A 13,468-nucleotide genomic window follows, 5' to 3' on the forward strand; every position below is an offset into this window, starting at 1 on the left:
AACACTTTATTCATGGCAAACTGTACATCACATAAACACGATTCTTGATTCAGTCGCGCGAACAAAAAACGGGATTAAATCAATAATCCATCATTCGGGCTGTGGACGTGTCTGCACAATGAAGACATCTTCCCCAACCAAACAGCCCTCAACATCCTGCGCACACCCAAACTTCTGCTCGAGAAACAAACCAACAGCACCAAGCCTCTGACCAAGCTGCTGTCTAAACACAGAATCCACCGTCAACGCCTTCTTACTATAATCCACCGTCAAACGCACCACCTCCCCATCCGCCGGCCCACCACCACGCACCACCATCTCCTCACTAAAATTCGCAAACGCCAAAGTCTGCACCGCCCCATCAAATTTCCCGCTCGATAATCTCCAAGGGGTACCCCTAGTACCTGAGGCAAGAGTTTCACCAAGACCAGGTGCAATTTCGGACTCCACCAAATTTTGATTCTTGTCTGTAGGGCTGACGGTGTGGAGCACGAAAGAAAATTCTGGCGATAGCATTTCTTGAACCAGCACAGCCATCACCGCCTCCGACTGAGCCACACCGGCGGCTCTCCGACTCAGAACAGCCCTTCGAGTGTACAACGAAGCCCAAACACGAGCTACGGCTTGCTTGAATACGATTGGATTGGATAGACTGACATTTGGAATCGAATCGTAAAGACCAGCAGCTGACATTCCAGCCAAGTCCTCAACATTAGCACTCGAACGGACTATCAATCGAGTGTTTTTTTCCGGGAATATTTTGGATAAGCTTTCGATGGTTTTGCTTGGTGGGCTTAGGGAAGAAATTAGCTTCTGTAGTTCGTTGCAGAGTTTATCGAGTTCTCCATCGATTTCGGCTGTTTCTATGGTTTGAATTAGTGATTTGTAGGTCTCGATTGATCCGTTTTGCTCTAAAGCTGTTTCCATTGAACCGAAAGGTAATACTGCTCCATTTGGGACTTTAAAGGATGCCGGAACTCCTTGCTCATTGTTCACTGTCATTCAAGATTGACGAAAAAATAATGCCTATTTATAAATTAATGGAGAGTAATAACTACAGCAAAATTTATTCTTTTATCTTTTTTTTAATTTTTTATTATTACCTTTATGAGAAGCAGCAGCCAAAGAAGCTAGGCGACCGCAGGCTGCAGCTTTTGCACCGGAGATTCGTGTATCAACATTCTCGAGCAGTATAACCCCTTCGGTTGACACTACTACCTGAATAGCATCCATAAACATTCTTGAGAAAAACTGCAAAATTAAATTATCTATTCATCTTAGCAAATAATATCTTAACCTGATTTTCGTCGGAGTTTTTTACAGTAACCGAGGAAGTGCTCTTTGATGAAGAAGTATTTGATTGATTTTCAAGTGGAATATTCCCATTGTTGCTCTTTGCTGAAGTTTCAGCCAAGCTGACACCTCCTGACGATGCTTCCAACCTGAAAAACGTTGGCGAAGAAAAAGACGAATTTATTAAAAGAACCGTTGAAACTCTAACTATAAATAGTAGGGAGTTAAATGTACAAAATATATAACCTCACAAATTTTCCGTATAGTGTTTTGATATCCGCAACTTTTTCTTCATCTTCACAAGTCACAAATACAACTTTTTCCTGCAATTAGCGGAGAGATTCTTGACCAAATCTATATACATTATCGAGAAAACAAAAAAAAAAAAAAAAAAAAAAAAACAAAGAGGGGATAAGGACTTGCTTGACGAGCCCTAACGCCAAGATGAGACAAATGCGGCAGCTCCTGCATTAGTATAACTCCGGCAATGTTAGCTCCAGCAGCTGTTACCTGTCAAACAGTCAACATAAAAAAATTTAATATAATCTTCACTGTCATAAATTTGAGTACAAAATGAATTTCGACGACCAAAATATTCGATATCCCGACAATTATAATATAACATATATATAGATGGAAAAGTGGCAGAACCTCTTCATCTCCGTCAGCTCTGTTCACAACTAGAATGATTGGTCCTGTTACAGACGATGGTATCGAACCAGGAACAATGCTCTCTACCTAAAAAATCAGTTGCAAAAAAAGAAGACAAAAAAGTTAATTAACCACAATAAAGATAAAATAGATAAATTTATCTTCGACACAGTACCTGGACGAGGGTTCCAGAAGCATCTCCTGGTACAAGAATATCCCAACCCTGAGATCCAAGAACATTCCTAACAGCCTTCAAAAGAACCGTGCACAGTTTCGAAACCTGAAATATTACACTACATTTCCAACTAAATATTAGATGGCTATAATAATGACTAACTTCATATAATAATGCATTTCTTATTGGAAATGACAACAATTAAAGGGTAATCTGTGAATCATACCCAGCACGAATCTCAGCTTCCGTGAATGTTCTCACAGCATTCTCGGGAATCCCAAGAGCTTTTCCTAGTATCTGTAGGGCCGATTACGTCAACGTGTAAAAAAATTTTACAATATTAATCGCACATATAAGCAGTAAACACGAGAAAGACAATATCTTTACCTGAACCTTTTCGGGGAATATATTAAGAAGTGCTTCTGAATATTCTTCAGTCAGTCTCCGGGCTCGATCAAGCGTAGCTTTAAGCCTCAAACCCCATATTCTCGCACCATTTTCACCGCCTTTGTAATGATTGCGACAAACTATCTTTTAGACGATATCAACCTTATTTAACCGTAACCAATACTATTGAATTTGTAGAGGAGAAAAGATACCTTCAGCATCTAAAAGACCTCTCTCTTTCCATGCAAGAATCTCGTTTCCAATAGCTCTGCACTCTTCAGGCTTCCATCCAGATAGCCCCAACTGATTAATGCCGATGACTAAAGCTCCAAGTGCATCATTCCAAGAACTAACATTCTTTTGCTCGACATTCTCTACAAGCGAGTGTGCCCCTCCCATAGCTTCTAGTGCATTAAGGAACCTACCGGAAAAAAACACACTTTCAATAGTCCGATTTAAGTTTGCGAAATGACTGTAACGACCCTGGTCGTTCGTCGCTATGTACCTGCTTAAAAGAACGAATGCATAGTCTTCAAGTCCGACCTCAGAAAGTCGCCACTGCAATTGTGTAGATTATTTGGTTAACATCTATATATTCGATTACTATTGAAAAAAGAAACAACAAATAGAGAGGCGACTTCACCTTTTGTCGCATTGCTATTGCAGCATCTGGAGCATCATTTCGAAGCCCGCTTTGGAGACCCTTTGCAATATCTTGGCGAAGATTGTTCAGAGATTGTATAACTTTCATCAAATCGGAGATATTTCCACTTCCGTCCATATTATCCAGTACCTGAATAATATGCCCGTGTTTATTCAAGGGAACAGTCAATTTTCAACAAAATCATCTAAAGTCTAAACCACAACTGAAAATCAAGAATTACATAGAAGTGTACCTTTTTGGACTCTAAAAACTGAGATAGTGGTGCAGAGCTTTGATCCAGTGAATCTCTAATTGATTCCAGCTGTTCTTCCAGACTTCAATAACGCACGGATCACAATCAAGCATAAGAAAAATCAAGAATTAGTCGTTAGAAAAAAAAAATTCTCTTAAAAGCGTAACTATAGTACCTTCCAGCATTGAAGAAGTCTTTAAGTTCTCGATGAAATATCTTAAATTGCTCAACGAAAGCTTCATTGTACTCTCCAGGGTTCTTTGTAATTCTTGCAAGCATTGCTTCTGTGGAAATTAAATCTTCGGGCCCCGCACATCTATGAAGCTTGTTTTGTATTGTATGCTTGATTTCTTGCTGGTACGTTGATAATACTATGTTAACGAATCGACAAAAGTTTGCTAGAAAGAAAAAAATGATTAAAGAAAAGGACTTAGTTGACAACCTTAAGGTCATGAGGGATATCGTTCCTATGAGCAATATCTCTAATTCTTGTTAGAGGAACAGGTGCAGTGAACTCTGCCTTAAATGATGGTAAGCATGGATGAATCTTGCGTATAACGAGTATTTCCTGCATAAAAAAAGAACATGGTACCGAACAAATAGCTTAAATATAAGTTCAACAAACACAGAAAAAGAGTTGGTGAAAATGATGAAGACCTGAAGTGAAGTGTCTTTCCTGCCGGAAATTCTTTCTATTTCGCGAAATATAAGCCTGGAAATCTCGGCATGCTTGTTCGGTCGATGGTGGCCCCCATCTTCGGAGCAAGGAATCTGACCTGTGTTTATCCACTACATAAAAAAACAAAATAATCTGATAAGGGCATGAACTAATTCTTGTCCAGTCGATCAAATCGAAAACTAATGTATCATAAATAGAACCTTCAGATATACTGCTGAATATGTAAGAGCTTCCAAGCGATTTCCATTCTCAATGTTTTCAGCCACAAGCTCTCGTACAACTTCAAGCTTCACATCAAGAATTGCAGAAAAAAAAAACAGTGTTTAGTCGGAATACCTAAGCACTTACTTCAAAATGAAAGAACTAAAGTGAGAAAAAAGGGCCTACGCGTATATATCATTTATACCTTACGCCACCAGTTACGAGCACTACGATCACCTTCCACTAACTTTAAGGAAATCCCTTCAAGACCAGAAGTATCCCAGTTTATATTCTTTTCTTCATTCGTTCGATCGTTCGAACGAACAAATGAAGCATCTTTGCCTTGCCACTGCCCCACAAAGGCGCTTTTCTTAACACCCTCTTCCAATGCAGCACTAACAGCAGCACCGTTTCCACTTTTTTCTGCCTGCACTTCTTCTTGATCCCAAGGCAATAATTCTACCTGTTCGTTAGTCTTGTCCCACTTACAGACAACATTAAAACTCCCATTTTCTGGGAATTTTAAAGTGCGGTTATCGCCATTTTCCCATGTTAATCTCTCCTTGTCATTCCCTACTATCACAAACTTGTACTCGACTGGCTCTTCTTTATTACTTAGCTCCATAGTGCAAACCCACCCATTTTCAGTCCAATCCATCATCACTTTGTTCTTCCACGATCCGAACTCTTTTGCTGACCCCAAAATCGCAACATGTTCCCCATATTCAACTTGGTGAGCTAGCCTAAGCTTCAAATTCACTTTGTTACCACCCGATTTTTTCGACTGCCTTTCCTTGTTATTTTCGTTCTTCGACTCTTTCTCTCTAAAACCATAAAACATTGAAATAGCCAAAAAAGAAAAAAAAAAGAAAAGAAAATGTCAGTTAACCCCACGCAACACATTTGATCATAGAATTTACCTTTAAACTCTTAACGGCAAAGATTCAATCTTTACAGTAAATTACGAAACCCCATCAGTAATTCCCCCCTTTTTTCACCCCAATATATATAATAATCTCATATATTTCTGTTGAAAAAGCCCAAATGCAGTCAAATAATAAAAACGAGAAGAAAGTAGAGATTTCTTTTGTTTACCTGGTTTCAGTTGAAGAAACAGCAGAGACGGTCATTCTAACAGAAGCCTTTCTGGTGTGCCTGAGATATTTTCTCTGCGGAAGGCGAATCGAGATTTTGTGGCGAAGAAATTTAAATGGGGTATTAGTTTGAAGGCATCTAGAATTACTCTTTGAAGCAATAGTACTTGAACTAGAATGAAAATTACAGTGCAACACACAAGGATAGTCCATTGCAATGAATGAACCACCCAAAATTCAAGAATCACACGATCTTTAATCAGCTTTAAAAAGAAAAGAGGCTGATAGTATACATATGTCTGTGAATCTTTTGCTATAATAAACTGATGAAGATTGAAATCTTGTAATAATTGGAGTGTACGATATATCTGTGGAGGGACACGTGGAGATATTTTATTCCTTCCTAGTTTTATTTAGGGTAAATTCCACTTTACCCCCTTGTACTCTGCCCAAGAACCGCTTTACCCCCTCGTACTCTTAATTTCGTCGATTTACCCCCTTGTACTTATACAATTTCCCAATACAACCCTCTTCGTCAACTTTTTTCGATTTTGACTCTGACGCCATTTGGTCAGGAGTCAAAATATTGACGTAAATATTGAATTTTTTCGATTTTGACTCTCGAGATTAGAAAAGAGAAAGTTTCACACATTCATGTATTTTTTTCTTTGCACTGGGTGGAATCGATCAATTTTTGGGTCTTGATTTTTACTAAGTTAGGGGTTCAATTTGGGGATATCTTGGAAGGGGAAGTGGTGGGAGAAGAAGAAATGACAATATTGACGGAGGAGAAACAACGCGTTATAGGCAGTGGCAATTTACAGAGTTGACCAAATGGCGTTAGAGTCAAAATCGACAAAAATTGAAGGAAAGGGTTGTATTGGGAAATTGTACAAGTACAAGGGGGTAAATCGATAAAATTGAGAGTACGAGGGGGTAAAGTGACTCTCAGGCAGAGTACGAGGGGGTAAAGTGGAATTTACCCTTTTATTTATTTATCAATCAAAGAACTGCTTAGGCTACTAGTATAGCTATTATTAGTGAGTGATAGAAATAGAGAGAGAGAATTGCAGATTTGAATGGCAGATCTTGAAACTGAAACTTGGAAATTGGACAAGTACATGGGTTTGATTGAAGTTGAAGGTTTCTTGATTCTTGAAAGTAGGGTTCTCACACAAGACTAAGCATATTTTTATGTGCACAATATTAGTTTTGTGTTTGTTCTTCCCTTCATATGTGGATAACTGTCACTCACACTGCCCCTGATATTTTCTTCTTTTTCCTATTTTGTTTCTTTTTCATAATTAAAAAAAAAAATTGTTTGTGTTTGACTCTTTGTATGATATTTATATTCTAATAAAATAGTAATTTCAGAATTTGGAATGACATTGTCCAAAATCAGATCTTTTGGAACTACGGAATTTCCCCCAAAAAAAAAAATCAACGTAAAATATAATATATATGTAATAAAATTATAAGTGCAATTATCCATATATTCGGTTATTGGGCCTTACAAATGGCCCAGTAAATCCCCAAACGGAATATGCGCCCACTTCAGACCCAATAAAAGAAAATCTGAATTAATATAGGCGCCGACAAGCCCAATAACAGAATATATGGATTTAAAATAGGCCCGGTAAGGCCCAAGTTCATATTTCAGGTCCCTAATTAAATTAATCTAAAATATAAATAGTTCAATTGTTATTATGGTTAGGAGTAATGGAGTATTATCATTACTGCATAATATTTTGCTTATACTCTCTCGACGAAGCTCCGGCACGCTAACATGTGTTTTTTACGCAAAAAATGCCTCGTTTCTCCCAATTGAAAAAGATTATCGAAGGATTATCAGGTTCAAGAATCATCTTGAGGTGATTCGAGTTAACTTATTGTTGACCGCATCAAGTTGGCAATTTTTTTATTCGAAATATGTTTCAAAATTAAAAAGAGTTGGATCAAAGTTGGCAGAATTCTAAAATTTATGTCCAATTTTGAATTTTCCCCCTAATGGTTATCGAAGTGGACGGGGCCAAAGTATTATATGGGTTTAGTTAGGGGGCCAATTTGATATTAGGCCTAAATATATAGTACCGGAAAAAGAGAAAAACAACTTCTGGTTTCTTCTACACCAAAACACCATCCGAGTGCCTGAGCCACCAAATCGCTTCTTTCATACACTTGTTATTGCATCAATGGCAGCTTCTGTTTCTCTCTCCACCGCTCTGTCGCTGTACAATCCCAACAACTTCTCTCTTTCTTCTTCTTCTTCTTCTTCAAGACCCACTAATAATTTATCTATTCAAAGCACGAGCAGTCAACAATTTTGTATTTTTAGAAAACCCTCTTCGAGAACTGTTTTTTCTTCTTTTCCTGCCGTGAATGCGCATGGGAAATTTGGGAATTCCAGAATTGTAAACGATGCACCTACGAATTGCAGGCGTTCTATCTTCAGCCCTTCTGTTTCAGCCCAGCAACAAAATCAACCCTACCAAGTATTTCACTCTCTCTCTCTAAAAAAAAAAAAAATTTCTTATTAATTCGTGATTGTCTTCTATTTGCGACTGTTAAATTTTCTGTATTTGATTGTGTGTTTTATTTGTGTACGTATTATTAATGCCCACTATTTACACTGATAAGTAGTAATTTAGGGATTATGGAATCTTGTTGATTACTGTAGCATCCATGCCTTTAGAAAATTTCTGATTTTTGCTGTTCTCCTAATTATCTTCTCACATCAAATAGTTTTACCTGCAAATTGACACCAATTCGATATGGCATTTCGAAGTTGAGCAAACTTCACAATTTTACTCTGTGATGTGATGAAACTTGTAGACAAACGATGAAGACGGATCTAGTTCAGATGAGCCGTCAGCTCTTCCATCCAGTTTGAAGTCCGTCTTGAAGGCATATAAGGAAGCCATTTTAGATGGAGATCGAAAGTTTACATACGAAGTCGAAGATCTGCTATTTACAATGGAAAAGGAGAAAATTGAGCTGTCACACAAAGTTTTAGCTTTATCCGCAGAGATATCTTCGGGCAAGGAAAAGTTACTTCGTTTGCAGGCCGATTTCGATAATTACAGAAAAAGATCAGAAAAGGAGAGATTGACAGTAAGGAGTAATGCTCAAGGAGAAGTGATCGAAAGCCTCTTGCCGATGGTGGATAGTTTCGAGAGAGCCAAACAACAGCTCAAACTAGACACTGAGAAAGAAAAGAAGATCGATACAAGTTATCAGGGTATATATAAACAGCTTGTTGAAATTATGAGGAGCTTGCGTGTAGCTGCGGTCCCCACAGTGGGGAAGCCGTTTGATCCTTTGGTAAAGACTTAAGCTCTCTCTCTCTCTCTCTCTCTCTCTCTCTCTCTCTGACTAGGTTGCAAAATGTACATGTTTCCTATCTTTAAGACATGGTTTTAACTGTTATTTTTTTTTTTTTTTTTTTTTTAAATACAGATGCATGAGGCTATTGCAAGAGAGGAATCACAAGAGTTCAAGGAAGGAATTATAATCCAAGAATTCCGTCGAGGTTTTTATCTGGGAGATCGTCTGTTGAGACCTGCCATGGTTAAGGTTTCATCTGGACCTGGTAAAAAGAAACCTACTCCGGTGGTGCCGGAGCAGTCGCCAGCTTCAGTTGCCGGAGTTGATAACCTATAGTTATACTACACATTTTTGGGGCATTCATCATTGTCTAGCATTAATATTCTATTTCATTAGCCAAGTATTATGTGTTACTTTCTTTTTTCAGAGGATTACTGATGTAAGATTATCTTGTATTCTTGCAAGGGGTTAAGAAAAATGTCACTAATTTGTTCCACAGAGGATATTTATTTTTTACAAATGAAGTTCAGATTGATGAAAAAATTGATGTCTGCTAACTTATTACTATATTGCTAGAAACATGGTTCTAATCTTATCTAGTTTGGCCACAGCTTCAGTCATGGTGATCCTGTCTGAAGGTGAGCTGGTTAGACATTCCATTGCCAGGCTCAGAATCGATGACAGACATTGCTCCTTCGCCGAGAAATTATCATCTTTTCTTACAAGCAGATTAGCGTCCACAACTTCGGAAATCATGTTTTTATTTAATGATAGGCTGACCCAACTCTTCAAGCTCATTTCATCACCGAACATCTCGTCCGTCGGTTTTTTCCTCGTGCAAATCTCCAGCAGCAGTATACCGAAACTATAGACATCGCCTTTGGTGGAAACTATTCCTTGTTCTCCATATTCTGCATTCAGATTCAACAATTAAGAATATGAACTGTGCAAATTTTGTGATTTGAAAATCCAAGACATGAAAATTTAAAGTACCTGGTGCCATATATCCGATGGTTGCCAATGTTTTCGTTTGGATCATCGACTCCCCTTGATCAAAAAGTTTGGCGATACCTAAATCGCCAACACGTGCAGTCATGTCTTTGTCTAGCAGCACATTACTCGGCTTTAAATCGCAGTGAACAATGGGGAAATCGAGTCCGGTATGAAGATATTCCAAGGCTGATGCAACATCAATTGCTATGTTCAATCGTTGCGATAAATCCAAGAAATAGTTGTGGGAGTACAGCCACTTGTCTAGGCTCCCATTAGGCATGTACTCCAAAACCAGAGCTTTGAAATCTTCATTACTGCAGCAGCCGATGATTTTGATTAAATTCCTATGCCGTATAGCTCCCAGTACTTGTACCTCTGTATCGAAGCTTTTGGCTACTTTCTCGGATTGCAAATTGAAAACTTTTACTGCAACAGTTACGCCATCAGAAAGTGTTCCAATGAATACCGAGCCAAAACTTCCACTTCCAAGGATATTGCTCTCGCTGAATGCGTTGGTTGCCCGCTGCAGTTCCAGATAAGAACTTCCTATCCATGAATGATGCAACGAAGTTTCACTTTTGGGTTGCTCTTTGCTCGATTTTCTTCTTCTCATTACCAGAAGAATAACTAAACTCAATAGAATGATGACTGATACACAAGAGGGCACAATATATTTCACCAAAGAGAGAGCTTTCTTGGACCTCCTAGTTTTCTTGATACTACTCTCTGTACAAGGTGGGACTTGTAGATGACTTGCACCGCATAAACGAGAGTTATGTGAGAATGATTCCGCCGTAAAATTTGCGAAATTACCTCCTGTGGGAATCTGTCCTTCTAGTCTGTTGTAAGAGACGTTGAAGTATTTCAGATAGACGAGTCCCTCTAATGACTTTGGTATAATACCAGAGAAATTATTGAAGGAGAGATCCAATAATTCCAATCCTCTTAAATTTCCAAGGGAAGAAGGAAGTGAACCTCGAAACTTGTTGTGTGCTAAAGACAGTGAAAACAATGATTCTAAATCTCCGATAGAACTTGGGAGATCGCCCGAGAGCTGATTCCACGACAAGTCTAAATCTCCGATAGATTTCAAGTTCTTAATCTCGGATGGCAAACTTCCGCTTAAATTGTTTGTGGACAAGTTTAAGGCCAAGAGACCATCAAGATTCCACAAGTTGGAAGGTATATCAGATTCCAATTTGTTGGAATCTAAGTACAATCTTCTAATGGATTTGAGTTCGCCAAAACATGAAGGAATCGTACCATTGAGATTGTTGTTGCTCACGTACAAGTCCCCCAATCTGCTGAGCTGGCAAAGATCAACCGGGATGCGTCCTTCGAGTTTATTGTGCTCGAGATATATACGTATGAGTTGTTTTAACTTTCCGAGTGTTGTTGGGATAAATCCTGTCAACTCGTTGTTGTCTAGATATAAGTCTCGCAAGGTGGTCAAGTTTCCAATCTCAGTAGGAATAGAACCTCTAATTCTACAATCAAATGCTCTGAAAATCTGAAGAGAAGAAGAGAAATTCCCTATTGAAGCAGGGAGTACACCGCCCAGCTGGTTGAGCGACACTTCTACGTGATACAAAAATCTGCAGTTTGTTAACGAAGATATAAATCTCAGTTCGCCGTTTGGAGATTCTCCCGTTAGATTATTTCCTCCAATGAAAAGGCGCTCCAAGAGTCTTAAACCACCAAAGTGAGGCATTGGGCCGGAAAAAGAGTTTTCTGTCATGGATAAGAGAGTAAGACCAGAAATATTGCTGATAGAGCTCGGAATTCGACCACTAAGTTTGTTGCTATGCAAATAAAGAAGTTGTAGACTGGGGAGTGAAAGCCCTATAGTCGAGGGAAGCTGCCCTGAGAATTGATTGGTTGAAAAGTCCATCATCTCCATTGTGGATATGTTAAACATCGAAAACGGGATGCCGCCAGATAAACTATTGTTACCGACACTGATTTCCACAAAATTAATGTTACCAAGCTCAGCTGGTAATTCACCTGCCAAAAATTAGAATAATATCAAGATAGAACAAATGAACAAACTTCACCGTGTCAGAGGTGCTGCAAATTTGAACATACCTGTAAAGTTGTTATGAGCAAAATTTAGGTATTGAAGAGCTGTGAGATTTCCGACATGCTCCGAAATGTGACCTGTGAATCTGTTAAGAGACAATGTTATGATGAAAAGCCTTCTACAGTCCCATATCTTGTCCGGAAGTTGACCAGTCAACTGATTTGAGTCAAGATAGAGCTGCTCGAGATTAGGAAGATTAATATACACTGGAAGACTTCCTGATAGACTATTGTTTGATAAATCAACCTTTTCCAGAGAAGACATGTTGAAGATAAAAGATGGAATTTGTCCCGTTAGAGAGTCACCAGTAAGGCTCAAATCCCTTAGACGTGATAGATTTCCGAGGCTCGCCGGAATTCCCCCTGAAAATTTATTCAAAAGCAGGTAAGATGATGATGATGATTACGATTCAAGAAAGGTGTTGTTAGTTGTTACATACCTTGGAAGCTGTTTAGCCCAAGATACAAGACTTGGAGCTTGGTCAACCAGCCGATTGAAATTGGTAAGCTGCCATTGAAATGATTTAAGGATAACGACAAGCCCTGGAGCTCACTGCACTTGTGAATACCGAATGGAATTCGGCCACCGAGTTGATTCAGCGACAGAAAAAGTACGCCGAGTTTTGAAATACTATTGCACATGTCATTGGGGAGGCTGCCCGATAAACTGTTACCTGTGAGATCAATTCTGATAATACTAGAAAGGTTGAATATGCCATGTGGAATGGAGCCAGTGATTTGGTTAAACTTGAGTTCAAGTCTTTCCAGGGAAGTGAGATTGCCAAACTCTTGTGGGATATTCCCATCAAGAAAATTGTTCTGCAAGTTGAGTATCCTCAGTTTCGAGCTGTTGCCTAATGACGGAGGAATCGGGCCCGAGAAAGTGTTGTTGTCCATGAGAATGGACTCGAGTTCGTGCAAGTTTCCAAACCAGGACGGTATTTCACCGGCGAATCTGTTGAATCCGAAATCGACGGACTTCAAACGGCGTAAATTGGAGAGCTCTCGAGGTATGGAATCTGTGAAATTGTTGAATCGAAGGTCTAAAGAAGTGAGTAACGTTAAGTTTCCGAGGCTTGGAGAAAGAGTGCCTTGAAATCCAAAGCCGGAAAAGTTGAGAGCTGTGACTCTATTAGTGGCACAGGAGACACCAATCCAGCTGCAAATGGATGCATTTGAAGACCAGTTTTTGGACAAGATTTGAAAAGGGTCCGAGGTTATTTGGGTTTTGAAGGCAACAAGTGATTCTTGATCATCTGAAGAAACTGTGGTGATGCTTAGTAGAAGCAGTGCAAAAGAAATGAACAAGGAAGAAGGTTTCTCCATTAGATCTTCAAACAGCAAATTGATTTAACAGACAGAGTAAAGAGTATGAGGATGGTAATGCAATATGGTGAGTCAACATTTGGATATGAACGCTAACCATTTGAATTAATATAAGGAAAAATGTCTTACAGCCATTAAAGGAAAAGGAAAAAAACAAAATAATAGTGAGATGGCTGTCTAAAGAGGATACGTTAGGGTGATGTTGAAATGAGTGAGATACTACTAGGCGAAGACTATAATAATTCGATATTTGACTTCTTCAGAGGGTCATGAAATCAATAGAAATCAATTGATTTTTTTTTTTTAATTTTACATTTTATTGAAGTCTGTGTTATGTAACTACATGTTGTGGGCTACCTACTACCAACTA

General features: G+C 38.8%; 3 protein-coding genes across 4 annotated transcripts; 1 reads left to right on the forward strand and 2 right to left on the reverse strand.

The window, feature by feature from the left end:
• Positions 1-5: 5 nt before the first annotated feature.
• Positions 6-6,682, reverse strand: PWD (chloroplastidic phosphoglucan, water dikinase (ATGWD3)). Of its 2 annotated transcripts, XM_088814039.1 has the most exons (20): positions 6,360-6,682; positions 5,378-5,779; positions 4,488-5,106; positions 4,282-4,368; positions 4,060-4,191; positions 3,845-3,970; positions 3,578-3,756; positions 3,403-3,484; positions 3,150-3,299; positions 3,012-3,064; positions 2,719-2,927; positions 2,507-2,625; positions 2,346-2,416; positions 2,120-2,237; positions 1,945-2,031; positions 1,717-1,803; positions 1,540-1,616; positions 1,298-1,442; positions 1,104-1,218; positions 6-995 (listed from the first exon to the last, which is right to left on the reverse strand). In XM_088814039.1, exons 2-20 carry the CDS (start codon positions 5,587-5,589, stop codon positions 91-93), a joined length of 3,573 nt encoding a protein of 1,190 aa, XP_088670165.1. In that variant the 5' UTR covers positions 5,590-5,779; positions 6,360-6,682; the 3' UTR covers positions 6-90. The 2 variants fall into 2 exon arrangements, with proteins under 2 accessions (XP_088670165.1, XP_012853329.2); XM_012997875.2 differs by lacking the exon at positions 6,360-6,682 and having other exon boundaries at positions 5,378-5,792.
• Positions 6,683-7,453: 771 nt separating this feature from the next.
• On the forward strand, positions 7,454-9,126 carry LOC105972896 (Co-chaperone GrpE family protein). Its single transcript, XM_012997878.2, has 3 exons — positions 7,454-7,868; positions 8,209-8,697; positions 8,833-9,126. The coding sequence occupies exons 1-3, from the start codon at positions 7,569-7,571 to the stop codon at positions 9,034-9,036; spliced, it is 993 nt and encodes a 330-aa protein (XP_012853332.2). The 5' UTR covers positions 7,454-7,568; the 3' UTR covers positions 9,037-9,126.
• Positions 9,127-9,168: 42 nt separating this feature from the next.
• LOC105972893 (uncharacterized) lies at positions 9,169-13,426 on the reverse strand. The gene is made up of 4 exons (XM_012997874.2): positions 12,213-13,426; positions 11,779-12,135; positions 9,694-11,697; positions 9,169-9,611 (listed from the first exon to the last, which is right to left on the reverse strand). The coding sequence occupies exons 1-4, from the start codon at positions 13,096-13,098 to the stop codon at positions 9,265-9,267; spliced, it is 3,594 nt and encodes a 1,197-aa protein (XP_012853328.2). The 5' UTR covers positions 13,099-13,426; the 3' UTR covers positions 9,169-9,264.
• Positions 13,427-13,468: the final 42 nt, after the last annotated feature.

This window comes from Erythranthe guttata, chromosome 14 (assembly GCF_056151865.1).
Source record: "Erythranthe guttata isolate IM_541 chromosome 14, IM_541, whole genome shotgun sequence".
Lineage (NCBI taxonomy): Eukaryota > Viridiplantae > Streptophyta > Magnoliopsida > Lamiales > Phrymaceae > Erythranthe > Erythranthe guttata.

Coding starts and splice junctions, on each gene's coding strand:
- LOC105972896 (XM_012997878.2), top strand. CDS start 7,569: ATGGCAGCTTCTGTTTCTCTCTCCACCGCTCTGTCGCTGTACAATCCC. Junction 7,869..8,208: donor AACAAAATCAACCCTACCAA/GTATTTCACTCT, acceptor TGAAACTTGTAG/ACAAACGATGAAGACGGATC. Junction 8,698..8,832: donor GGAAGCCGTTTGATCCTTTG/GTAAAGACTTAA, acceptor TTTTAAATACAG/ATGCATGAGGCTATTGCAAG.
- LOC105972893 (XM_012997874.2), bottom strand. CDS start 13,098: ATGGAGAAACCTTCTTCCTTGTTCATTTCTTTTGCACTGCTTCTACTA. Junction 12,136..12,212: donor TGGGCTAAACAGCTTCCAAG/GTATGTAACAAC, acceptor ATAAATTTTCAG/GGGGAATTCCGGCGAGCCTC. Junction 11,698..11,778: donor TGCTCATAACAACTTTACAG/GTATGTTCAAAT, acceptor AATTTTTGGCAG/GTGAATTACCAGCTGAGCTT.
- PWD (XM_088814039.1), bottom strand. CDS start 5,589: ATGGACTATCCTTGTGTGTTGCACTGTAATTTTCATTCTAGTTCAAGT. Junction 3,300..3,402: donor AGTTTTTAGAGTCCAAAAAG/GTACACTTCTAT, acceptor CATATTATTCAG/GTACTGGATAATATGGACGG. Junction 996..1,103: donor GGCTGCTGCTTCTCATAAAG/GTAATAATAAAA, acceptor CTTGAATGACAG/TGAACAATGAGCAAGGAGTT.